Genomic DNA, 26,955 nt, shown 5'->3' on the forward strand with positions numbered 1-26,955 from the left:
AACTTTCTCACTTGATAAATTCAAACATCCTCTGGGATGGCAAGAGCATGAAAATCAATAAACATACTGAAAAAGCTTAGGGTTTACCTTATATGAAGGGCCTGGGTGAATTCCAGCTCTATGTTTAAAATAAAGACACACAAGAAAAGCGCCATCTTTTTGCTAGTGGATAATGTTTAGGGTGAATGATATTTCATACGGCAGAACCACAACACGATGATCTGCACACAGTATACTTCTCAGCAAAGTAGGCGTAAAAATAATTTTAAAACACTAGTTTAAGTCCTTTAATAACTGATAACTTTTAGACCGTATGTTAACACTCTGATATTCCATCCTAAAATTATATTTTAATAAAACAATAGCAGCTTTATGAAATATCCCTAAGTCTGCTCACAGAGGAGGAAACAGAACTTTTATTCAAGGAGACTGACTTTATAGTCTGTTCTAAACTTGCATGTAAAGAATAAATCCTGCTTGAACTGAAATGACAGATGCCAATTTTTTTTAACCCCAGTTCTCCCTGGGGAAGGGGTCCCCAACCCCCAGGCCACGGACCAGTACCTGTTAGGAACTCGGCGGCACAGCAGGAGGTGAGCGGCAGGTGAGCGAGCAAAGCTTCATCTGTACTTACATCTTCATTGCTCGTACTACCACCTGAGCTCCGCCTCCTGTCAGCATTATGGTGAGTTGTATAATGATTTCATTATATATTATAATGTAATAATAATAGAAATAAAGTGCACAATAAATGTAATGTGCTTGAATCATCCTGAAACTATTCCCCCGCCCCTGGTCTGTGGAAAAATTGTCTTCCACGAAACCGGTCCCTGGTGCCAAAAAGGTTGGGAACCACTGCCCTGGGGGACAGAAATCAACCTGTCTGTGGTACAGGGGACACAAATAAACATCCACAGAGGAGTGAAGTCATGCCAATGAACTCATGCCAAAAAGAGCTTCGTGATATGTAGTTTGCAAATTCTGATGTGACACACCCATATGTTTAAATTGTTTTACTGAAAGAAAGTGGAAAGATAACAGCATAACATAGCATACAACCTATGTACCTGTCAAAGGGAAAAGAAGAGAGAACTATTAATATTCTTTAATGCCATTCAGTCTTACACTGTCAACACTGGCCAAGGGCGATTTAAGACTATTTAATAGATAATATACAAATTTTATCATAATTTCATCATCATGCCCTCTATGCTCATTATCTCTTTTTGTTTTTTGAAACAACTAGCAACAAGATTATCAGACTCTGCTTATATGATTCAAATGTAAAGATGTTTTAAAAGAATGACCAGATGGATCAGAAGTACACTTTACTGGTAATCCTACTACATCAACTAGTAATTCTGAGCAATTTCATTATTTTGACTCTTTCTACTCCCATGAGAGAAATTTCACAGTCAAGTGTCAATAAGCTATTTATACACATCTGAGTCTCATCATTGCAGAGCAAATCGATCTCAGGGCATGGAGACACACCATACCCCTTTCATGTAGGGTTACACAGTCCTTTAAGGTCCTGCAGAGACTTTGTAGAATGCTACTGCTACCAATAACAACATTAATAAGGGTGAACACGATAACTTCATTTTCCTACAAGGCAATTATAATTTTGTGCAAAGGGAAAGAAAATTCAACAAAGCTGATTTTCTGACTGCCTGGTGCTATCAAGTCTTATATTTCCATTTCTTGTAATTTTATACAAAGTGCTAGTACATCGCACTACCCCTTTGGGACCTTGCTGTCCCTGACACTTTCTCTCCTAGATCTGTTACCCACTGCCCTTGCGGACGATGATTCTGTTCTGTGACAGCCTGTCTTTTGGAAACAAAAGCTACTCTCTAGTGATACCATGACAGAGAAAAGAAAACACAATACCTAGATGATCAAAAAGACAATCAACACTCCAGTTAATTTAGCTACAGGACTTTCTGGCTGCGGGCAAGGGTCTCTGTCCTTTGTAAGCAATGCTTTTCTTTCCAGCAAAATCAGGTGAACATGATCAAAATATTATCTCAAACACAGAGCCCTCAGCAAAGCTGCTCTTTTGTAGCCAAGAGGTAAGAACAACTGCCAGATGGTGCGGTGGTAAGACAGATGCTTGGAAAGAGAGATGGCTGGGGCTTTGTCTTGGGCTTTTCCTGCCACTGGGGCAAGCAAGGAAACACTCACAAGTCATCAGTGAAAAAGGAATGAATCACAAAGAAACACAGAAACTCAAGACAGAAGAATGGAGAGTGGCCGAGGGAGGGCTCAGAGACCTTCAAAAGCAATACCACAGAAATAGAAGCCCTCACTTTAGTTTCTTCTAACTTAAGTTCTAAAAATGTCAATTTATCCTACTTTTAAAAACACAGGGGCTTCCCTGGTGGCGCAGTTGAGAATCCGCCTGCCAATGCAGGGGACACGGGTTCAAGCCCTGGTCCGGGAAGATCCCACATGCCGCGGAGCAACTAAGCCCGTGCACCACGACTACTGAGCCTGCGCTCTAGAGCCCATGAGCCACAACTACTGAGCCTGCGTGCTGCAACTACTGAAGCCCGCATGCCTAGAGCCCGTGCTCTGCAGCAAGAGCAGCCACTGCAATGAGAAGCCCGTGCACTGCAACAAAGAGTAGCCCCCACTCTCCACAACTAGAGAAAGCCCGTGTGCAGCAACGAAGACCCAACACAGCCAAAAATAAATAAATAAAATAAATTAATATATATATTAAAAAAACACACAAATAAACTTTTTTTTTTTTTTAAAGCACAGGGTAGACCTAGACATCCTGAAAACCCTCCTGCTGAAATCAACTAAAAATGCTGGATTAAAAAAAAATCTTTGTAATCACATTAATTATGACTGTGAGGAATATTAAAGACCAAAAACCTGGTGAATGTGGGAACCCACCAAGGTAAACAGAACACTAGAATATGTTAAGTCGGAGTTTGCCTGGAGGGAATTTTCCCTGCCTGGTTAACTTAAACTTTATTCTGCACAAAAGACTAGGTCCAGGGGCTGCCCAGTGTGGAGAATCTAAGCCCCACCAAAGGATCAAACTCTCTGTGTCACAGTGGACTTCTAGTTCTGAAATCTTCCTCCCTTCTCACTCTCCATACTTCTCCATAGATGTAACCACACCAACTCTGGACTTAAGGAAATAATCTGTCTCAAGCCTTGGGAAACAAATCACCTTAGAGAATCCCAACCACGTTTCAGTCCTCTGGCAGGTTTGCAGTTTAAGTTCACACTACCTGGGTGGTCTGAAAAAATCTCAGACTAAAAATCTACTGTGGTCCCAAGCTGGTTATGCACCAGGCAGACGTATATGAAAACCCTCTCTGGAGGGGACATACCTTCAACTCAACATAAAGGAATTCCATGAAGTTCTAAGAAATAGGTAAAAAATTTATAAAACACACTGGAAATAAGATCCAATGAGCAAAGCCGACAAAAACAGATCCAGGAAGACTTCAGCTATTAGCATGATTAGACACATAATCTAAAACAATGGAAAGGATTAATATCGTAAGAGCAACCGACCAAGTAGATGTGAAAGTAAACTGAACAGAACTTGTAGAAAAAAAAATTAAAAATAAAAACACAGTGAATGGGTTTAAAGCAGATTAGTCACAGCTAAAGAGAGAATAAAAGGCTTATGCATACAGCTAAAGAGGTACTAAGAAAAAACCGACCGCTTTATATGTTCACATTAAAAAAGTGTCAAAAAGTAATGTTAAATATTAAAGTTAAGTTAGAGAGACAAAAAAATGATTACTACAGAGAAAAGTATAAAAGTTTAATGGGAGACATTAAGTAACTAGAAAGGTGTTTGTGGATTGGAAGACTGAATATTATAAAAATATCAATTTTTTTCATATTAATACATGTAGGATCAGTGCAATGGCAGTCCAAACCTCAACAGGTCTTTAGGTTGTTTTTTCCTTGTTTGTTTCAAGAACTTGAAAAACTGAGTTTAAAATTTAAGTGAAAAAGGCCAAGAATTGTTAAGAGGAACAAATTCAGAGGTCTTGATTTGCCACATGTTAAGATTTATTAAAAGGTATCAAAATTAAGACAGGGGTGTAGGGATAGACAAGTGGACCCATGGAAAAGAACAGAGCCCAGAAACAGATTCATGCAGAGATGACACTTGATTTATGATAAAGGTGTGGAGCAGTAGAGAAAGGACAACTAAGGCTGGGACAGTGGGGACAACTGTGCACCCATATGGAGAAAAAAGGGAACAAATCCCTACCTCACACCATATCTCCACATAAATTCCTGGTAGAATTAAGACCTGTGTGTGAAAAACAAAACCTGAAAGGATTTAGCAGAGGATATGGAAGAACTTCTTCATTAACCTCAGGGCACAGGATTTCTTAAAGGAGATGCAAAGTGAAACAACCATGAAGGAAAAGATTGGTAAATTCAGCGCCTTTAAAATTAAGATTCTCTGTTTGGCAAAAGATACAATAAGCACATGAGAGACAAACTACAGAGCGGAAGATATTTGCAAATCATATATCCAATAAAAGACCCGATCCAGACTCACAAAGAGCTCTTATAAATAAGAAAAAACCAAAGCCAAACTAAACTAAAATAAGCAAAAAAAGCCCAGAGAAAATGATAGTGGGCAAGTGGGCCCTAAATGGGCAAAAGATAGGAATTTCACAAAGAAGAAATCTAAACATACAAAAATTAGTATATCTGCATTAACCATGTTTTTCATTTTCTGTAGTGTGAGCTCTGAGGCCTCGCTGCCCCTGGAGGGACTGTCCCTCCCAGGGTTAGCCAATTCCTAGGGATGGTAGACAACTCACCTGGAATGTGCTTTTCAAATACAAACCAACCGATCCAGAGCCTATATCCCAACCACCTTCTCTCTGGGGCTCTCACACGTTACACCACTATCTGTCTGCCCCAATCACTTCAGAGCCAGGTACCAGACAACCAGAGACAGCCCCAGAGCCCACTGAAATTATTCAAACTAGGCAATCCTAACCCTGCTTACCCTGCCTCTCATGTTCCTTTCTGTGGAAACCACAATAAAAGCTCTTACCCAGTTGTTCCTCTCCCTCTGCCTCCTGACTGACCCTGGTGCTTTCCTTGGCCCCCTCAGGTGTGATGTGTCCCCTCCTCTTAGGAACTGTATCAAATTATCTTTTCAATGGCGATGATCTCCCAATCTGCTGGCCTTACCATACCTCAAATTTTCTATTAATACACTATATTTTAAAACAACATCTTCGTCAGTAATCAGAGAAATGTAAATTAAAATCACAATGAGATGCCATTACACACTGACAATATTGGCAAAGATTACAATATTTTATAAAGTCAAGTGTTGGTACTTCCCTGGTGGTCCAGTGGTAAAGAGTCCACCTTCCAATGCAGGGGACACAGGTTTGATCCCTGGTCAGAGAACTAAGATCCCACATGCTGCGGGGCAACTAAGCCCATGGGCTACAACTACTGAGCTCACGTGCCTCAATGAGACAGCCCGTGTGCCGCAAACTACAGAGCCCACGCGTTCTGGAGGCTGTGCGCCACAACTAGAGAGAGAAAACCTGCACACTACAACTAGAGAGAAGCCCCAGTGCTGCAACGAAGAGACCACACGCCGCAATGAAAGATCCCGCGTGCCTCAACGAAGATCCCGTGTGCCGCAACTAAGACCTGACACAGCAAAAAAAAATAAAGGAAAAAAAAATCAAGTGTTGATGACTATGTACAACTGAAAGGCTGCGACACTGCTGGTGGGAGTGGATATCCTTACAACCATTATCAAAAATAGTTCGGCAGTACGTAGTAAAGTTGAAGACATGCTACTCCTATGTGTGTATATCCTAGAGAAACTCTACATTTGCAGTAGGATACATGTTTGAAATATTCATAGGTGCACTGTTTTTAATGGCAAAAAAATAGAAAACACCTCACATATTCATCAATAATAAAACAAATACAATGGAATATAGGTAAATAAATGATTATAACTGCATGCAACAATGGATGAATTTCAGAAACATAATACTGAGTAGAAAAAAATCATGAAAAGTATATACATATGATTCCATTTATGAAACGTTAAAGAAAATAGAAAATGAAACAATAAATCACTTAAAAGTACAAACATATAGTGGTTACCCTGGAGGGGTAAAGAAGGCAATGGGTTCAGGAAAGCGCAAAGGTAATGATACCCTTTTCTTAAACTTGGTGGTGGTTCCACAAGTGTTCATTCTTTGCACTTTACACATATTTAGTAAGTATTCTTTTGTATCTACTGAATTCTTATTATAAGCAATTCTTAAAAAATGGATATAAAGACTAATTTTATAGTAGCATGGGCACAAATGCATACCGTCTTCACTGGTGTGGGGCTCTGTACCAGCGTCCTGATCCACTTCCTCCAATGTACCGTGCTCACTGTATGGGCTGTCGCTGAGGAGCGGAAATAGAAATTCATATGAAGCCAAAGTGGAAAGCATTTCAAAGATGAACAATTGCTACTGTAAAAAAAAATAAGACTTTGGAATGGCAAAGGAGTTACTGGACAGCCTTTCAGTGGAATGCTGGAGCCTCTAGGATTCTCTAATGCTATGGGAATGTATGTACCTTCACCTTTGACACATTACAAATCTGTAAAGACAAAATTAACTTGTAGGAAATTGATAGTATTACAAATAATTCTTATCCATAAAAATGAAAATTTGTTGAATTCTAGTGGAATATGATTATTGCCCCATGGATACACCAGTTTCTGCAAATTCATTTCAATATTCCCTACTGCATAAAAATGGATGGCTCTTCAGTTTCTGCTTTGAATTGATTGTAGTATCTTTTTTAACTTTTCTAGACACATGTTCATTTTTGTATCCGAGAGTCAGATTTTATCCTTTAACATTACCACTATCTCTTCTCAAATGTATGCTGATAAATGGAATGCAATGGTTACAAATACAAACCCGACATTACTGTAAAAGCCCACTTACATTGCTGGCATTGGGGAACAGGGATGACTACTATATTACTGACTTTCTGTTTAAAATGAGCGATACCCATAAAAAACACTATGTATGGGAGAAGGACATAATCAAGCACGTGTTACTGGCTGCAAGACTCTTCATTATGGGGCTTTTACCCTGTTTGTAAAAATGCAGCAACCACAAAAGTTCTAGAATACAACGCATCAAATAATATCGACCAGACATCCACATACTTGCTCTGTGATAAAATGAACAAGACAACAGAACTTACTGACATAGCTCTGAATATCTGGAAATACCAAACATGACTGACACTGGCCTCGAAACAAATACAACTAGGAAAATAAAATTCTGAATCTCACCAGGGCTGAGTTTTATTCATTTATCTTCCCAGAGCCAAGCTTAGTCAGTATGTGCATGTAGTAAGTGCTCAAGTAAATATTTTAAAATTGAATTTCACATAAAATTGCTAGATACACTATAAAACTAGAATCTATCATGCTTTATTGTTAATTTAGCAGTACTTGTGGAAATAGTCAACTCTCAATTTTCTTAAGGCATAGGATCATATGTAGTTTAAGAATATACTGTGGTTTAAGTAAAAAATAAGTGTACTCTGAGTTATTTAGATCTTTCAGTTACTTATTCTACTTCTACTTCATCTCCAGGAAGGCAGTGGGAAACCAAGTGTCCCGAGGAGGGTCCAGAATGAAGGACTTAGACAAATTTATTTCCAGCTTCTCCTTAGTCTGAGCTGCACAAAGCAGTTTCCGAGGTAGGCTGGGAGGCAGCTGCTGAGTGGGAAGACTCGTGTGGACTTTGGAATCAGACAAGACTTGGGCTGCGTCCGGTAACCACTAGCCATTGGACAGGCTCCTCGGCCTCTCTTAACTTACTTGGTAGAGTGGTTGTGAGGAATAAAAGAGATCAGATGCACTGAGAAGCTGGCACACGGTAGGGGCTCAAGGAGTCAAAACCACGTTGATTGTGTATGATTTCTTAGAAGCTAGCACTCATATATCAAACAGTGAACATAAACATTTTAGGGTTCCTTACCTTTGGGACTGTTCAATGGACTATACCCCTCATTTTTATACTTCATTGGGAGGTGACTACAATGCCATGTTAAAACATTTTTATCCCAACAATATAATAATAAATTTGCTCAAAGTGACCATAACTGGTTAGGATAACATTTATTTGTAAGAATGGAAATAAGGAAGAATGAAAACACATTTGGTTGACGGCGCGCCTTTTAAATGAGAATTTTGAAAGACTTTATATAGAATCAAAACTAGTTAGGAATGAAAATAAAATCTGTCAATTCAATCAGTTATCTTTTCTTGATATAATAGTAAAAATTAACAAGAGCTCTATATATCAAAATCATTCTCTACAAAAGTCATGATAGGATGGATATATCTATAAAGATGTCATGCTTGGGGAAAAGAGAGGGATGAATATGAAATTCCATAAGAAGAAGCCAGTGTTGTCATGGATTTTAGTATTCTAATGTATCTCAAGTGTTCTTGCTGCTGCTTCTTTTGTTTTTAAACTGGAAGCACTGGCAGCCTATAGTCAGTGTTCTTTTTCTTAATTAAGTTGATATCTGTACTTCCATAATTCTTCCAGGGGGAGAAGGACTAAAATTCTTAGACTTACCAATAGTCATCTCCAGCCATACATTTCTCATAAACAGGGCCATCCAGCTCTTTAGCATCTGGGAAAATAGTCTCATGGTGGATGATGATGGTTTTGACAATCTCATTCACATGAGCCTGGCAGGACACTTGATCCTGTATTTCTGGGACAGGCATCAACGTGGGTCCAAAGCAAATGGCCAGGTTATAAGGGTCCATCATGTTCTCATCACTGTACTGTGAAAGACTACGAAAAGAGGCAAGAAAGGAGTTAACATGAGAAAAAAAGAAAATCAATGTTTAATAAGATACTTCCTATTCTAAAAATATCTATCTAAAAGATTTTATTTGGTTTTTATTATTAGAATAAAATGATATTCCACCCTGCTTTAAGGTGGCTCAGCAAATTCCAAAGAAAGTAAAGCGACTTACCTTCCAACTTGGTAGAAACTGAAAGGGGAACATAAATCCTGTTTGCTTAAGTGGTATTTTTTAAAGCCACAAGGGAGTTTAAGATAATCTCTACTACGATGGAGACGCGGATCAAGTAAATGAGTTTCATTTGTAAACATTATGGTCCGGCTGTAAATGCTGCTCAGGTAAATCTGGGAGGGGCAGCAGTGATCTCTATAAAGCTTTACGGAGATCTTTAAAATTGTTCTCCAACGAACCGAAAACATCTCAGATTTCAGTTTTTTCCCATAAATCTTGAGGAGCGTCTGGAGGAAAACAAATCCCCTTTTCTTTGTACCCGCTGTGAGAAAGCAAGCAACTCCAGGCTTTGTAATTTGCTTTTGGGTAAGACTACCAACACTAGGTGACAACCAGTGTCATAAAACACACAAGTGCAAGAGAAGGGGAAAAGAATCCTCCATTCTTGCATTCCACCTAAAGCTGGTCAGCTACAAACTCTGAGGAGATTTCCAGTTGCCTAGTACTAATTTCTAAATCCAATCCAATGGCTATTTGTGAGATATTTCCCACAGGTGACTGAAAATAAGCCAGCTCTTTACTGCTATGCCTCGTAACACATGGGCAAGGTGCTGCTCCAGGGAGGATCCAGAGAATCTACCTTTCAGTGTATAGAATGTCAACATTGAAAGGAAATGTAAAATCCAGGTGAACAGATGACAAATGGAAGGAGAAAAAAAGAGACTCTATATTTGTGAGATGTTGACAGACACAAAGAAACGGAGATACCACGTGACGTGATACTTTACCCTGTTTTGGAAATAAGATAGCCTAGAAAGTGGAAAATACAAAAGCATGATTTCCACAGGTAACATATGTCTTTCTCTTCTGCCATTTCTCCAACATAAAATCTTAAAAACAGTTCACAAATAACAGCCAGTGATCATGTTACAGATCATCTTGAAAATGAATGCAGGAAGGAAAAGTGAGATTCAGAATAAGAATGGTCTAATTTTCAAAAGACCCACTTAAGCTCAATGGGGAGAGTCACAGTCTTTCTGGGTCTTTAATTTTGTGCTGGCTTGAAGAGCAAAAACTTGACATAAAAACGTTACATACATGTTTTGATTTTACAATTGAAAGAGAATAGTTTCTTTTCCCAAAATTCCTGTCCCGAGCATCCTATCCTAGAGGCTGGGCCTTGCCTCTGCATGAAGGCAGATGCAGGGGACCAAGGGGCATCTTTGGGCAGAAATGCTGGAAGCAATGCCAATCGTCTGACGAATGGCACGATGGCCATTCTGTTGAGATACACGGTGAATTAGATTCAGGTTTTGAGAACTTTCTTGGTTCATGGTCAGTCTGCTTTCCTAATCCATTGTGGTTTATTCGTTCACAGTTGGTTTCGCTCAGGTGTGTCAGGAAAATTTGGTAGGGACAGCATGGAGAGGACCAGCAGGGATGCAAGGTGCTCCATGTTGGGGAAGGAGAGGCACATGCAATCTTCAGATTTTTACAATTGCCTGGGTGACTTGGCTTATTTAAAGGTAAAAATTTACAGGATGTATTTAACCTAAACTAGATTATACCCATCTCTCTAGATACTGCGAATTTCCAGGGGTGACTTCTGTACAAATGTCATTTGTGAATGCTTTAGCTCCATTCTGTATGGTTCCTTGCCAGCATTTCCCTATTTTAGGATACTTGGCTTGCAGGGGGTCAGCCTGAATGGGTGTGACTTCAGGGAGAGTTAGCAGGGTTGTAATAAATCCCCATGGCTTTTAAGAACTTAAAACTTCCAGTGAAATAGAGAAGAGAAAATATCCTAATTTTAAGAAGGGAGAATTCATGCTGGAGTGAGAAAGCATTTGCCCAAGCTTACTCTGCCTGGATTTTAAATTTCCAGTTATTTAACTGAAACACTGAAGTGCAAGGGGGCTCTTAGATAGGACCTGGGGAAGATGTTCTTATAATGGAGCCCATGTATCTACAAGTGACACAACTGAAAATCAAGTTGCCTAAATTAAAAGAGTAAAGATTCCTTGAAAATAATGCAGTGAGTTTTAAGATTTCTGTTACATTGTTTTAGAGAATGTTTTAGAAATATCATCTTTTTGACAAGGTCTCATTATACTGAATTTGCAGAAAATTCTTTTTTGGATTTGTGTATAAATCTCACCTACACTTTCCCTCCTTCCCTGACTACAACTTTAAAAATCACAGAAATTTTCTGCAGTGAGCAGGTGGTTTACATCATTTTAACAAAACATTCATGACATTGGCTTTGGATGGAAGTTGGAAAAACAGGTAATTCACTGAAAAGTGCTCTTTTTAGTAATACTTGTATATTTTTGCAATTATGGCCACAGTTTCTGCATCTGGTGACAGGCTTATTTAAGGTAGGTCACACAATGACTTTGATCTGCTGAGGAAAAATGTACCTTCAGTCTCTATTCAATCATTTCCTCTTCAACTCTGCTGATAAATGGAACCCAACGCACATGTTACAGAATCCAGGAACAAAGAACTCAGAGGGGTGCAAATGGAATTAAGATGAGCATTTTGGCAGAGAATTATGGTACTTACTGATTGAGGAAGGCAAAGAGGTACCTCATCACTATAAGGACCGACCTGGGCAAGGTCAGGAGGAGTTTGCGGATGTGAAGCGCCCTCTCATAGAGATTATCTATTCCTATAGACAGAAGAGCACATGATCAGGATGCTTTCACTGGCCACATTTAAAGCAGAACACTCTAGCACCCAAATTTCAGGTACATATCTGAACATAAGCAATACTTTGCCTTTGGGTGAGATGCAGTCATAACCAATAAAGCAAGTAAGTGATCAGCTTGGGTGTACCACCATTTCCGAGGGTGTCTCCTCTGACCCATCACTGTTTTCCGATGTCCATGGTCTTGGCTCTTAGCAACTTAGAGTCTTCTGAATTTAAAAATCATTTTTCACCTGCTGCTATTTCTACATTTTGCATCTGATATGGTTTAAACTCCTTTTTGCTGCATATTAACTCAGGTGACTTTTTTGGGACATGACACCTCTCCCTCTCCACGATTCATTAATTCATCATGTATTTGTCTTTTACTATTATTCACGCAATGTGCCAGGTTTTGAATCTCCTCTTCCTCAAAACCATCCGAATATTTTATTTATATGAACTTTTACCTTGTATTATTTCATCAAATTTTAAAAATAAATATTTTAGGAGAGCCTACTAGGTTTCAAGCACTAAGTTAGGCATTGGAAATACCTTAGTGACATGATTCCTGCTCTCACAGAACTTTTGCCCTGGTGTTTATAGTTATGTATTTCCTTATCCTGTTTTCCCTGTGGGATGGTGAGCTCCCTGAACAGAAGGTGATCTTGGACTTCCTAGTATTATTTTACCTCTTTATTAGGAATATAAATTGTCCAAAGCTTCTCAATACTAAAGTGTTGTGAATAACAGCAAAAAGGTTAGTGCTAATAATCCATTTTCTGTATACTGGTCTACATTTTACAACGCATTTTCACATCTGTTATCTAATTTAATGCAAAAAACAATACAGTGGAGTAGGCAGGGCAAGCACTTAGCATCGCCATTCACTGGGCTAGCAAAATGAGCACTGGGTAAGTGGCTTACCCAAGGTCAGCTGGCTAGAAAGGTGGAACTAGAATTAGAAACTGTTTTCTATTTCATAAGTCTGGCTATCTTTCTTGGATTTCAAAGTACCTTTATAAAGTATAACGTTTTAAAAAAATTAATTATTTATTTTTGGCTGTGTTGTGTCTTAGCTGCTGCGCGGGCTCTCTCTAGTTGCGGCGAGCAGGGGCTACTCTTTGTTGCGGTGCACAGGCTTCTCATTGCAGTGGCTCCTCTTGCTGTGGAGCACGGGCTCTAGGTGCACAGGCTTCAGTAGTTGTGGCTCCCGGGATCTAGAGCACAGGCTCAGTAGTTGTGGCACACGGGCTTAGTTGCTCCGTGGCATGTGGGATCTTCCTGGACCAGGGATCGAACCTGTGTCCCCTGCACTGGCAGGTGGATTCTCAACCACTGTGCCACCAGAGAAGTCCCTATAAAGTATAACTTCGAAGATATCCAATAAACATACATTTGAGAGAAATATTTCAGAGACTATTTCAAAAACATTTTGAAGCTCACTATGATTTAATGTTACTACACTGTTCTTAATTGCTCTTGAGATAATCATATATCCTACTTGAAAATCTCAGGCCTCAGCTTCTACCACTACAGCCAATTGATTCTCCTCCCACTTCTCAGGTTTTTGGACCCTCTCCCATCCATGAATGTAGTTATCCTTTAAGGATCTCTACTTGGTTCTCTACCATGGCAACCTCATCCAGTCTCAAGGTTAGGACCATCACGTCTATGAAGATGGTATCTTTGCTTCATTTTTCTCCCTTGTCTGGGACATAAGTCCTGTTGTTTTTACCACTGAATATCTCACTGCTAACTTCCTAACTGAAGTCTTTATTATTTCTAACTTGGACCATCATAATACTCTCCTAACTCAAGTTTCCCTTTCTAATTCCTCTTAAACCAGCAGTTCTTAACCTTGACTTGGAATCACTTAGGAAGATTTTATTAAAAGGCTGATGCCTGAGATTCTTTTATGCGGCCAAGGTTGAGAACCACTGCCTGAACTACTCACGCCAAGCCTCATTTCCCTGGAATCTTGAGTGCTGACTCCAGCTGCTTTCCACTTATTATCAAACCACCACGTTAATAAGGTATTTTCATTTATTTTCCATGGGTGAAAAGATGGGGAAAAAATATTAGGAATATTCTCACTTAACCACTGAGGAGTTTGCAAAACAACAAATAGTTTATCAGAATTCCTGGGAAAAATCACTTTCATTCCCAACTTTGAGTATGCTGTAGCTGGAACTGTAGCTAACACCTTTGAGAAAATGGATTTCAGAAACTCTCAAAAAGAATGTAAGTCAACACTCTATGACATAAATCACAGTAAGATCCTTTCTGACTCACCTAGAGGAATGGAAATAAAAACAAAAATGGGACCTAATGAAACTTAAAAAAGCTTCTGCACAGCAAAGGAAACCATAAACAAGATGAAAAGACAACGCTCAGAATGGGAGAAAATATTTGCAAACGAAGCAACTGACAAAGGATTAATCTCCAAAAGATACAGGCAGCTCATGCAGCTCAATATCAAAAAAAAACCCAATCCAAAAATGGGCAGAAGACCTAAACAGACATTTCTCCAAAGAAGATATACAGATTGCCAACAAACACATGAAAGGACGCTCAACATCACTAATCATTAGAGAAATGCAAATCAAAACTACAATGAGGCATCACCTCACACCAGTCAGAATGGCCATCATTAAAAAATCTACAAACAATAAATGCTGGAGAGGGTGTGGAGAAAAGGGAACCCTCTTGCACTGTTGGTAGGAATGTCAATTGATATAGCCACTATGGAGAACAGTATGGAGGTTCCTTAAAAAACTAAAAATAGAACTACCATATGACCCAGCAATCCCACTACTGGGCATATACCCTGAGAAAACCATAATTCAAAAAGAGTCATGTACCACAATGTTCACTGCAGCTCTATTTACAATAGCCAGGACATGGAAGCAACCTAAGTGTCCATCGACAGATGAATGGATAAAGAAGATGTGGCACATATATACAATGGAATATTACTCAACCATAAAAAGAAATGAAACTGAGTTATTTGTAGTGAGGTAGATGGACCTAGAGTCTGTCATACAGAGTGAAATAAGTCAGAAAGAGGAAAGCAAATACCGTATGCTAACACATATATATGGAATCTAAAAAAAAAAAATGGTTCTGAAGAACCTAGGGGCAGAACAGGAATAAAGACGCAGACATAGAGAATGGACTTGAGGACACAGGGATGGGGAAGGGTAAGTTGGGACGAAGTGAGAGAGTGGCATGGACATATATACACTACCAAATGTAAAATAGATAGCTAGTGGGAAGCAGCCACATAGCACAGGGAGATCAGCTTGGTGCTTTGTGATCACCTAGAGGGGTGGGATAGGGAGGGTGGGAGAGAGATGCAAGAGGGAGGGGATATGGGGATATATATATATGTATAGCTGATTCACTTTGTTATACAGCAGAAACTAACGCAACATTGTAAAGATATTATACTCCAATAAAGATGTTAAAAAAAAGCATAAAAAAAAAGAATGTAAGTCAAACACAAGGACCTACTGTAGAGCATAGGGAACTATATTCAATATCTTGTAATAAACCATAATGGAAAAGAATCTGAAAAAGAAATAACCGAATCACTTTGCTGTACACCTGAAACTAATGCAATATTGTAAATCAACTATACTTCGATAAAAAATAAACAAAGAGAAAAAAGAATGTAAGTCAAACATTATCATCCAATGAACATTTTTGTAACACAAGTTTTCAACATAAACCTATAACTAATAATAGTGTAATTTCAGTAATATTGAAGTAAAACATTTATATTCTGTTTTATTTGTAAAGTATTTCAAAATGGACAAAATTACAATACTACGAACAAGGTCAGTGTCACATCTATCAAGTATAAGCACTTTGTTTAATATACTTTCCAGACAACGGTCTTGACTTTTTTCTGAAAAAGGGGAATGAGACTTTAAAAGAAGTTGTTAAACAGGTGCATAAGTTTACTAAGGTCACAAAAACTCAGTAATCAAGTTATCAACATTTCCACCTAATTCAGTTTCAAGAGTGTCAGTAGGACCAAAACATGTCCCAGGGAAATTGGTTTATCTTTCATGACAACTTCATGGGACACCTGAAGAACCCACATTGTACGGAGAGGGAAGATGAAATACCCACAGATGATTTGCAAGGCATTGAGAGTTTGGTGGAGTGAATTTTGCATCTATAAATGCTATATAGGTTTAGGCATAATTGGATTATTGTTTCATATCTGAAATTAACTGGTTAAAAGTTTATTATCTAAGATAACTGACTTTTTAAAGTATGACTGTTGTTGCTGCTTTAAGTTAAAGATAAAAAGATGATTTAGCATGCTTGTATATAGAAAGACTATCTCAAAAAACAAACAAAAACTCTCAAAGGTGAAATTATACAGATTATGACCCATTATTAAAAGTAAACATTGAGATTATCATCTATTCCTTTGGTCATTAAAAAAAATTTGAATAATTTTATATCATACCTCAAGCCAAATAATTACAATGTTTAATATATATCTGTAAATATTAAATTGTAAAAAGGAACTGTCCCATTAATGGGCCCCCTGATTGGCAATGCCCTTTACTCTCTTCCAACCACATACAAAGTCATATAGGGGTTATGATTAAGAACAAAGTAGCAAAAAAGTTTTACTATTGTTTACAGAAGATCTGGAGTGTTTCAAGAGTTAAGTCTACTGATTCTCCAACTAACCCTCAGTTTAAGGTTAAGGTCAACTATCAGGGAGAGGGTTTTAGCATCTTAAAGCTAGTTTTGGGGTCCTAGAGTTAAAGCACAAAAGGAAAGGAAAGAATGCAAAAGGAACCACTCAATGTAGTATTCATCTTTAATATTTGTCAAATTCCATAGGGGGCCTGTCATTTTTAGGCTAGAAGAGAATATAGGTATTACTTCCAAGAGGCTTCATCTTAATTCAAGATCCTATTGTTTCTATTTCTGAGTTCTAAACTCAGTTCCCCTGCTCCTTAAAGGCAGTTTTGTTTTTGTTTTTTTTTTACTTAAAAAGAATTGGGGAACAGATATTTACATACCGATTTCATAGTAGAATTATTCATAACAATCAAGAGGTGGAAATAACCCAAATGTCCATTGATGGATGAGTGGATAAACAAAATGTGGTATGTACACACAATGAAATATTATTCAGCCTTATAAAGGAAGGAAATTCTAATATATGCTACAACAAGGATAAACCCTGAAGATGCTATGCTAAGTGAAGTGAAGTCAGACACAAAAAGCCATACATAAATACTGTATAATTCCACTTATATGAGGTCCCTAGAGTAGTCAAATTCCTAGAGACAGAAAGTAGAATGGTGGTTGTCAGAAGCTAGAGGGAGGGAGGAGTTTAATGGGTAGAGTCTCAGTACAGCATGATAAGAAAAATTCTGGAGATGGATGGTGGTAACAGTTGCAAAACAATGTGAATGGATTTAATGCCACTGAACTGTACATTTAACAGTGATTAAAATGGTAAATTTTACATTATGTCTCTTTTACTGCAATAAAAAAAAGAATGGCAGAGGGGTGCTCTGTGAGATGCAAAGGAAGATTTCAGGACAGGAAAGCAAGAGGAATATAAAAAAGTGACACCAAGAAGACTAAATAAAATCATGTGAGGCAGGCATTCATAAACGAAAGCAAAACAGAATTGCTGGCATTCCTGAAGTAGGAGCAAGTCAACGTCTCCCAAAGGCCAGACCACGACGGCTGTGAGCAGGACTCAGATGGTACCTGGCTGGCTGCTTAACAGGCTTGCGGCACGCATCCTACAGGAATCGCACTCTTGTGTAAATGACTCATTAACTTTCCTGAGTCCAGTTAGCGGGTCAAAATTTATGGTTGCTACAGATACTCTGATTAACGTGCATTCCCCCCTGGCTCTGAGTGTGGCAATACATGGTCTTTCACAATTTTATGCTGCATGACAAGATGGGTGTTTTCTTCTCCTCAGAAAAGTCATCGGTGAGGAAAATCAGTATTTCATCTGGATTTCTTTTATGATGGCCTTTGTTTCCACGTTTCAGCATCTCATGTAATTAGGTAAAAGTGGCATTCATCCAATTTCGGTTACATGCTCAAAGCTCCCTAGGCTAATTTATGTTCTTTCCCTAGCATTGCAAGGTTCCCATGTCAGGATGCCAACTTCACAGCATGGGGGTTTGACACATCTATGTAAACGTGCGTGGAAAATTCACCACCAAACACAAGTGGATTCAGAAAACGACAAAAAGTTCAAATGGCCATTCCTCTGAAAATATCAGTTCTTCTGTGGCACTATCTGTAAAAGTGTTTGTCAGAAAACAAGTAAGATAACACAAGATGCAAATTTATCCTTAAGTATAAAGACAGGGAAGGAAATTCCTTGATGGCTATATTTAGAAATGGCTTATGTAAGAGCAGGTACACAGATATTTCTGAGCTCCATAGCCCAACAAGCAGTAATCAAGGGGAATTTAACAGTTCCAGGGTATTTTTAGGTTCAGTGTTAGATGCTAATAATGTCAGGGTATCAATCAGTTGTGTGTAATAGTGTATGTGTGCGAATGAAAGGAAAAGAAAAACAGATGTTCTCGTACATGTGGATGGATCCTAGCTTAGCCTTGAGATGAGTTACCAGCTGTTCTTCCAGGTAAGAAATGAACTGCTTGTAAATCTCTCTAATTAACCATTAATAGATTTGGATTCTGTGAATTAAGCCACTGTGCTCTTTCCTAGTTAACTAGCAACACTGTAGATATAAATATATAATGTCTCTCCTTCTGCTGAATTACCATATTGAAGTTAGTAAAGAACTGAGTCTTAGCCTAGGAAACCTTACCTGTTCAGTTCCAATACTAAGCCTACTAAACATTTTTAAGGAGAAAAGGAATCTTTGAGAAAATCATTATAAGGCATGAAACAAATTTATAGAGTTCAGAGAGATACCACGTATGGCAGTAAAGCCAAAAGAATTTTTAGCAACAAAAACACACACTGGAGCGCCAGGAAAAGAGTTCAAAAGATTTTTACATAAAACGATCAGATATGGGCAAACAAATTTATGTACCAAGAGGTTCATCATGGTATTTTTGTATAATTACAAAATCACTGGAAACAACCTAAATTTCTAAAACTAGGGGATTTGTTAAATAAAAACCATTATATGGACACTAAAAACTATGTTTTGAAAAATACTTAGTGATGTGGGAAAATGTTAATAACATCATTACATTTAAAAAGTTTAAAAAAGCAAATATGTTATAATTTTTAATAACAGATTTATTGAGATACAATTCACGTATTTGAAGTGTATAATTCAATGGTCTTTGGTACACTCAGAATTGAGCAACCGTAACTTCAGTCAACACTTTCATCATCTCTAAAAGAAATCTTACATTCACTAGCAGTCATTTGGTATAATACAGTTTTTATCAAAAGTATGTAGTTATGGTATATCTACATAATGGAATATTATTTGACAATTTAAAAAAGTGCTGACACATGCTACCACATGGATGAACCTTGAAAACATGCTAAATGAATTAATCCAGTCACAAAAGACCACATATTGTATAATTCCATTTATATGAAATGGCCAGAATAGGTAAATATAGAGAAAGTAGATTAGTGGTTGTCTAGCGCTGAGGTTGGTGGTGGTTTTGAGTAAATGGGAAGTGTCTGCTAATTGGGATTTCTTTTTGGAGTCAGGAAAGCATTCTAAAATTGATTGTGGTGATTTTCATAATCCTGTGAATATACTAAAACCACTGAATTGCAAACGTTAATGGATAAATTGTATGGTATGAGAATTGTGTCTCAATAAGTTGCTTTAAAAAGTACACAGATATATATATATAGAATAAAATCTGGGGAGATATTAAAAAGGTTAATATTATCTTTGTGCAGAAGAATTACAGATGATTTGTTTTACTTAGTTTCTAATTTTCTATAGTAATCACATATTAGTTGCATATTAAACAATTATTTTTAAAAAGCACTGATTGGCTATTTGATGATTTTAAGGAATTACTGTTATTTTTTTAAGGTATGAGAATAGTATTGTGGCTATGTTGTATAAAAAAAGAAAAGAACTGTCATTTCCCAGAGACACACACACAGATGAAATGATCGATGTCAGAGGGATGATATAAGGGGTATACGTGGGACAAGACTGGCTAAGAAATGGAAATTGTTAAAGCGGGGTGATTATATTATTTATACATAAATATATCTTTCTGTATCCTTTTGTAGATGTTTGAAATTTTCTACAATAAATAAGTCAAAAAGAAGGTAGGTTACAAATAGGAGAGTACAGTTCCACTTTGTTTTTTTTTAAAGTGGTAAAAACAGATTTTATTTAGAAGCTATTGCAATATGGGAAAAGAGACCTCAGTCTAGAACTGGGGTCAATTCCAAAGACAGCATGGGCAAGTGGGGATTTATACCATTTTGGCTTTTAAAAACAGTTGTGACCTAAACGTCCATGGACAGATGAATGGATAAAGAAGAGGTGGTACATATACACAATGGAACACTACTCAACCATAAAAAAGAACGAAATAATGCCATTTACAGCAACATGGATGCAACTAGAGATTATCATACTAAGGGAAGTAAGTCAGAAAGAGAAAGACAAATACCATATGTTATCATTTATATGTGGAATCTAAAATACGACACAAATGAACCTATTTATGAAACAGAAACAAAATCAGGGACATAGATGATAGACTGGTGATTGCCAAGGGGGAGAGAGGCGGGAGAGGGTAGGAGTGGGAGTCTGGGATTAGGAGATGTAAACTGTTATATACAGAATGGATAAACAACAAGGTCCTACTGTATAACACAGGCAACTATATTCAATATCCTGTGATAAACCATAATGGAAAAGAATATGAAAAAGAATGCATATATATGTATAACTGAGTCACTTTGCTGTACAGCAGTAATTAACACAACAGTGTAAATCAGCTATACTTCAATAAAAAATAAATTAAAAAAACAGTTGTGTGTGTATATGAATATAAACAATCAGAATGCGTACACACTATTGATTCTCTTTGGGTAGTGGCATTATGTATGACAGTATTTTGTTCTATGTGCTCTTTAAATATTTTTCAAGTTTTCTACAATGACTACATGTTGGTTTGGTGATAGGTTAAAAAATCTGCCCTCCTAAAAAAAGTTTGCTTGTGTCCAAACAGTCCCCTAAATAATAACACATAATGATAACACATAATGAAGTGCAAATGTTTCCTCTGGGTTCACAGCCCCAAGGCAGTCAGGAAAAACCATGAATTGCTTGAGCATGTCTACTAGAGCAAGTCACTTGGATCTGTGCCCTAGGGAACCTCAGAGCCACAGCACACGGACATTTCAGAAGCTGCCCAGACTGTGTGGGTCTGATCTGGAGCATTCACAAAACCATTCACAAAGTGGATGGTTTACAAAAAAAACAAAAACAAAATCCTTGGGTGAGAAATGGAGATACTATCAAGCTTATTTCAAATTTAGACTGCCTTTGATGTCTTCATCCAGATAAGTAATTTTTAAAAAGAAATTTATAGTGAATTGGGGATGAATAGTGCACACTGAAAAAAAAGAAAGAGAGAGAATGCTAAGACAAATTCCCTTTTACTACACTTGAAAGCAAGCTTCCAAAGAACATGGTATTTAGGGGCATAAAAATGGCACAATAATAACTCACCACACACACACAAAAATCTGTCCCCAAACAATTCAAAAGTAGGTAAGCAAAAGGTAGTAGGTGTTCCAGAGACTTATGTAAACTCTTAGAAAAGATGAAAAGGAAAGTTTTTCTATATGATATAACTATCACATGAAATTACCTTAATAGGGAAAATCAAATCCAATTATGGTGATGCTAGAAGATGACATGCACAAAGCAATCAATCTCCATGAAACCTCTCTCTCTCTCTGCTAACATTTCTAAATCTTTTGCTTCTATCACATACTTAGATTGCATTTATTTGTAAATGTCTTATCTCCTCTAGTAGATTTTAAACCTCCTGAATGCAAAAATCAAGTCTTTGAATCCTGAGAAAGTTTTGCAACATTGCAGGCAATTAACCAACGGTCCAAATCATTAGAAGTTTGTAATATCAACGAAAGGATATAATCACGAATGACATATACCATTTTCAAATAATTCACAGACAATCCAAGAAAAAAGATATATCATGGTCACATGGTAAGAGAAAATGCACGCCTAAAGATAAATCAATAATAGCCAGGAACCCCCTTTTAAATAGATTAGATGTTGGAAGAAAGGGGGTTGTTATATATAGTGCCAGTAAGTGTTCTTGAAAAACATCCCATTCTGCAAAATTACGCACTAAAAATAATAGGACTTATAATAATGTAGGGTTGGGACAGACTATTCAACATCTACTAAACTCTGTAATTAGAGCACGAACAAAAACATTAAAAATACTACTTAAAGGGCTTCCCTGGTGGCGCAGTGGTTGAGAGTCTGCCTGCTGATGCAGGGGACACGGGTTCGTGCCCCGGTCCGGGAAGATCCCACACGTCGCAGAGCGGCTAGGCCCGTGAGCCATGGCCGCTGAGCCTGCGCGTCTGGAGCCTGTGCTCCGCAACGGGAGAGGCCACAACAGTGAGAGGCCTGCGTACCGCAAAAAAACAAAAACAAAACCAAAAACTACTTAAATTACTAGCAAGTTAAATCTCTACTGGTGTGTGCACCTAGCATCCTTAGTGGCCTTAATCCCCAGGGGGACTCCTGATTCTATGAGATGTCGGTCCTGGAGGGTATTCATTTCCACTAGAGACTATTTTCATAAAAATTAGCCCAAGGATATTAACCCATTTTTTCCCATTAATCCATTGTTTAAATACAGGGGGAAATGTCTCTGCAGCTTCTTTATTTGCACCTGCAGCATTTCATATAAGGCACTCCTCGCATAAAAGAAAGATATTTCCAGAGTTTAGAAGGATGGGACTGGAGCCGGAAGACAACTGCTCAGACTGCCAGAGCACCCTGTTCACTGTTCCACATTAGATGCTTAGAGGGCTAAATCAAGAGTGTTGGAGGAGGAACTGTAGAGCTGGGCTTCTTCCTGGACCTGGACTTACCTCTTCAATGGCTAGGTGGCTGACAGAGTCTTGGTGCTCCAGCCGGGTGTCAGGCCTGAGCCTCTGAGGTGGGAGAGCCGAGTTCAGGACACTGGTCCACCAGAGACCTCCCGGCCCCACGTAATATCGAACGGCAAAAGCTCTCTGAGATCTCCAACTCAACGCTAAGACCCAGCTCCACTCAACGACCAGAAAGCTACAGTGCTGGACACCCTATACCAAACAACTAGCAAGACAGGAATACAGCCTCACCCATTAGCAGAGAGGCTGCATAAAATCATATTAAGTTCACAGACACCCACAAACACACCCACCGGACGTGGTTCTGCCCACCAGAAAGACAAGATCCAGCCTCATCCACCAGAACACAGGCACTAGTCCCCTCCACCAGGAAGCCTACACAACCCACTGAACAAACCTTACCCACTGGGGGCAGACACCAAAAACAACAGGAACTATGAACCTGCAGCCTGCAGAAAGGAGACCCCAAACACAGTAAGATAAGCAAAATGAGAAGACAGAGAAACACACAGCAGATGAAGGTGCAAGGTAAAAACCCACCAGACCAAACAAATGAAGAGAAAATAGGCAGTCTACCTGGAAAAGAATTCAGAGTAATGATAGTAGAGATGGTCCAAAATCTTGGAAACAGAATGGAGAAAATACAGGAAACATTTAACAAGGACCTAGAAGAACTAAAGAGCAAACAAACAATGATGAACAACAGAATAAATGAAATTAAAAATTCTCTAGATGTGATCAATAGCAGAATAACTGAGGCAGAAGAACGGGTAAGTGACCTGGAAGATAAAATAGTAGAAATAACTACCACAGAGCAGAATAAAGAAAAAAGAATGAAAAGAATTGAGGACAGTCTCAGAGACCTCTGGGACAACATTAAATGCACCAACATTCGAATTATAGGGGTCCCAGAAGAAGAGAAAAAGAAATGGACTGAGAAAATATTTGAAGAGATTATAGTTGAAACTTCCCTAATATGGGAAAGGAAGTAGTCAATCAAGTCCAGGAAGCACAGAGAGTCCCATACAGGATAAATCCAAGGAGAAACATGCCAAGACACATATTAATCAAGCTATCAAAAATTAAATACAAAGAAAAAATATTAAAAGCAGCAAGGGAAAAGCAATAAATAACATACAAGGGAATCCCCATAGGATTAACAGCTGATCTTTCAGCAGAAACTCTGCAAGCCAGAAGGGAGTGGCAGGACATATTTAAAGTGATGGAAGAGAAAAACCTACAACCAACATTACTCCACCCAGCAAGGATCTCATTCAGATTCGACAGAGAAATTAAAACCTTTACAGACAAGCAAAAGCTAAGAGAATTTAGCACCACCAAACCAGCTTTACAACAAATCCTAAAGGAACTTCTCTAGGCAGGAAACACAGGAGAAGGAAAAGACCTACAATAACAAACCCAAAACGATTAAGAAAATGGTAATAGGAACACACATACTGAGAACTACCTTAAATGTAAATGTATTAAATGTTCCAACCATAAGACACAGACTGGCTGAATGGATACAAAAACAAGACCCATATATATGCTGTCTACAAGAGACCCACTTCAGACCTAGGGACATGTACAGACTGAAAGTGAGGGGATGGAAAAAGATATTCCATGCAAATGGAAATCAAAAGAAAGTTGGAGTAGCACTTCTCATATCAGACAAAATAGACTTTAAAAATAAAGGCTATTACAAGAGACAAAGAAGGACACTACACAATGATCAAGGGATCAATCCAAGAAGAAGATATAACAATTGTAAATATTTATGCACCCAACATAGGAGCACCTCAATACTTAAGGCAAATACTAACAGCCATAAAAGGGGAAATTGACAGTAACACAATCATAGTAGGGGACTTTAACACCCCACTTTCACCAATGGACAGATCATCCAAAATGAAAATAAATAAGGAAACACAAGCTTTAAATGATACATTAAACAAGATGGACTTAACTGATATTTATAGGACATTCCATCCCAAAACAACACAATACACTTTCTTCTCAAGTGCTCATGGAACATTCTCTAAGACAGATCATATCATGGGTCACAAATCAAGCCTTGGTAAATTTAAGAAAACTGAAATCATATGAAGTATCTTTTCTGACCTCAATGCTATTAGACTAGTTATCAATTACAGGAAAAAATCTGTAAAAAATACAAACACATGGAGGCTAAACAATACACTACTAAATAACCAAGAGCTCACTGAAGAAATCAAAGAGGAAATCAAAAAATACCTAGAAACAAATGACAATGAAAACACGACGACCCAAAACCTGCAGTATGCAGCAAAAGCAGTTCTAAAAGGGAAGTTTATAGCAATACAGTCCTACCTTAAGAAACAAGAAACATCTCAAATAAACAACCTAACCTTATACCTAAAGCAATTAGAGAAAGAAGAACAAAAACACCCCAAAGTTAGCAGAAGGAAAGAAGTCATAAAGATCAGATCAGAAATAAATGAAAAAGAAATGAAGGAAATGATAGCAAAATCAATAAAACTAAAAGCTGGTTCTTTGAGAAGATAAACAAAATTGATAAACCATTAGCCAGACTCATCAAGAAAAACAGGGAGAAGACTCAAATCAATAGAATTAGAAATAAAAAAGGAGAAGTAACAACTGACACTGCAGAAATACAAAGGATCATGAGAGATTACTAAAAGCAACTCTATGCCAATAAAATGGACAACCTGGAAGAAATGGATAAATTCTTAGAAATGCACAACCTTCTGAGACTGAACCAGGAAGAAATAGAAAATATAAACAGACCAATCACAAGTAATGAAATTGAAACTGTGATTAAAAATCTTCCAACAAACAAAAGCCCAGGACCAGGTGGCTTCACAGGTGAATTCTGTCAAACATTTAGAGAAGAGCTAACACCTATCCTTCTCAAACTCTTACAAAATATAGCAGAGGGAGGAACACTCCCAAACTCATTCTATGAGGCCACCATCACCCTGATACCAAAACCAAAGATGTCACAGAAAAAGAAAACTACAGACCAATATCACTGATGAACATAGATGCAAAAATCCTCCACAAAATACTAGCAAACAGAATCCAACAGCACATTAAACGAATCATACACCATGATCAAGTGGGGTTTATCCCAGGAATGCAAGGGTTCTTCAATATGCAAATCAATCAATGTGACACACCATATTAACAAACTGACGGAGAAAAACCATATGATCATCTCAATAGATGCAGAAAAATCTTTCAACAAAATTGAACACCCATTTATGATAAAAACCCTCCAGAAAGTAGGCATAGAGGGAATCTACCTCAACATAATAAAGGCCATATATGACAAACCCACAGCCAACATTGTTCTCAATGGTGAAAAACTGAAACCATTTCCACTAAGATCAGGAAACAAGACAAGGTTGCCCACTCTCACCACCCTTATTCAACATAGTTTTGGAAGTTTTAGCCACAGCATTCAGAGAAGAAAAAGAAATAAAAGGAATACAAATCGGAAAAGAAGAAGTAAAACTGTCACTGTTTGCAGATGACATGATACTATACATAGAGAATCCTAAAGATGCTACCAGAAAACTACTAGAGCTAATCAATGAATTTGGTAAAGTTGCAGGATACAAAATTAATGCACAGATATCTCTTGCATCCCTGTACACTAATGGTGAAAAATCTGAAAGAGAAAGTAAGGAAACACTCCCATTTACCACTGCAGCAAAAGGAATAAAATACCTAGGAATAAACCTACCTAAGGAGACAAAAGACCTGTACTCAGAGAATTATAAGACACTGATGAAAGAAATTAAAGATGATACAAACAGATGGAGAGATATACCATGTTCTTGGATTGGAAGAATCAACATTGTGAAAATGACTCTACTACCCAAAGCAATCTACAGATTCAATGCAATCCCTATCAAACTACCACTGGCATTTTTCACAGAGCTAGAACAAAAAATTTCACAATTTGTATGGAAACACAAAAGACCCCGAATTGCCAAAGCAATCTGGAGAAATAAAACCGGGCTGGAGGAATCAGGCTCCTGGACTTCAGAGTACACTACAAATCTGC

At 37.9% G+C, this 26,955-nt stretch overlaps 1 protein-coding gene across 5 annotated transcripts in view; it reads right to left on the bottom strand.

Moving 5' to 3' along the window:
• SRGAP1 (SLIT-ROBO Rho GTPase activating protein 1) overlaps positions 1-26,955 on the bottom strand; it is a 280,541-nt gene that overhangs the window by 15,082 nt on the left and 238,504 nt on the right. For 4 of the 5 annotated variants that reach the window (XM_079936333.1, XM_079936332.1, XM_079936331.1 and 1 more), the window contains 3 exons: positions 11,621-11,726; positions 8,646-8,870; positions 6,359-6,438 (listed from right to left, as the gene is read on the bottom strand). In XM_079936333.1, the coding sequence (XP_079792459.1) occupies positions 6,359-6,438; positions 8,646-8,870; positions 11,621-11,726 (411 nt within the window). Of the gene's footprint in view, positions 1-6,358; positions 6,439-8,645; positions 8,871-11,620; positions 11,727-26,955 lie in introns of those variants that run through there. The other variant, XM_079936334.1, reaches the window with a different exon arrangement.

This window comes from Stenella coeruleoalba, assembly GCF_951394435.1.
Source record: "Stenella coeruleoalba genome assembly, chromosome: 11".
Taxonomy (NCBI): Eukaryota; Metazoa; Chordata; class Mammalia; order Artiodactyla; family Delphinidae; genus Stenella; species Stenella coeruleoalba.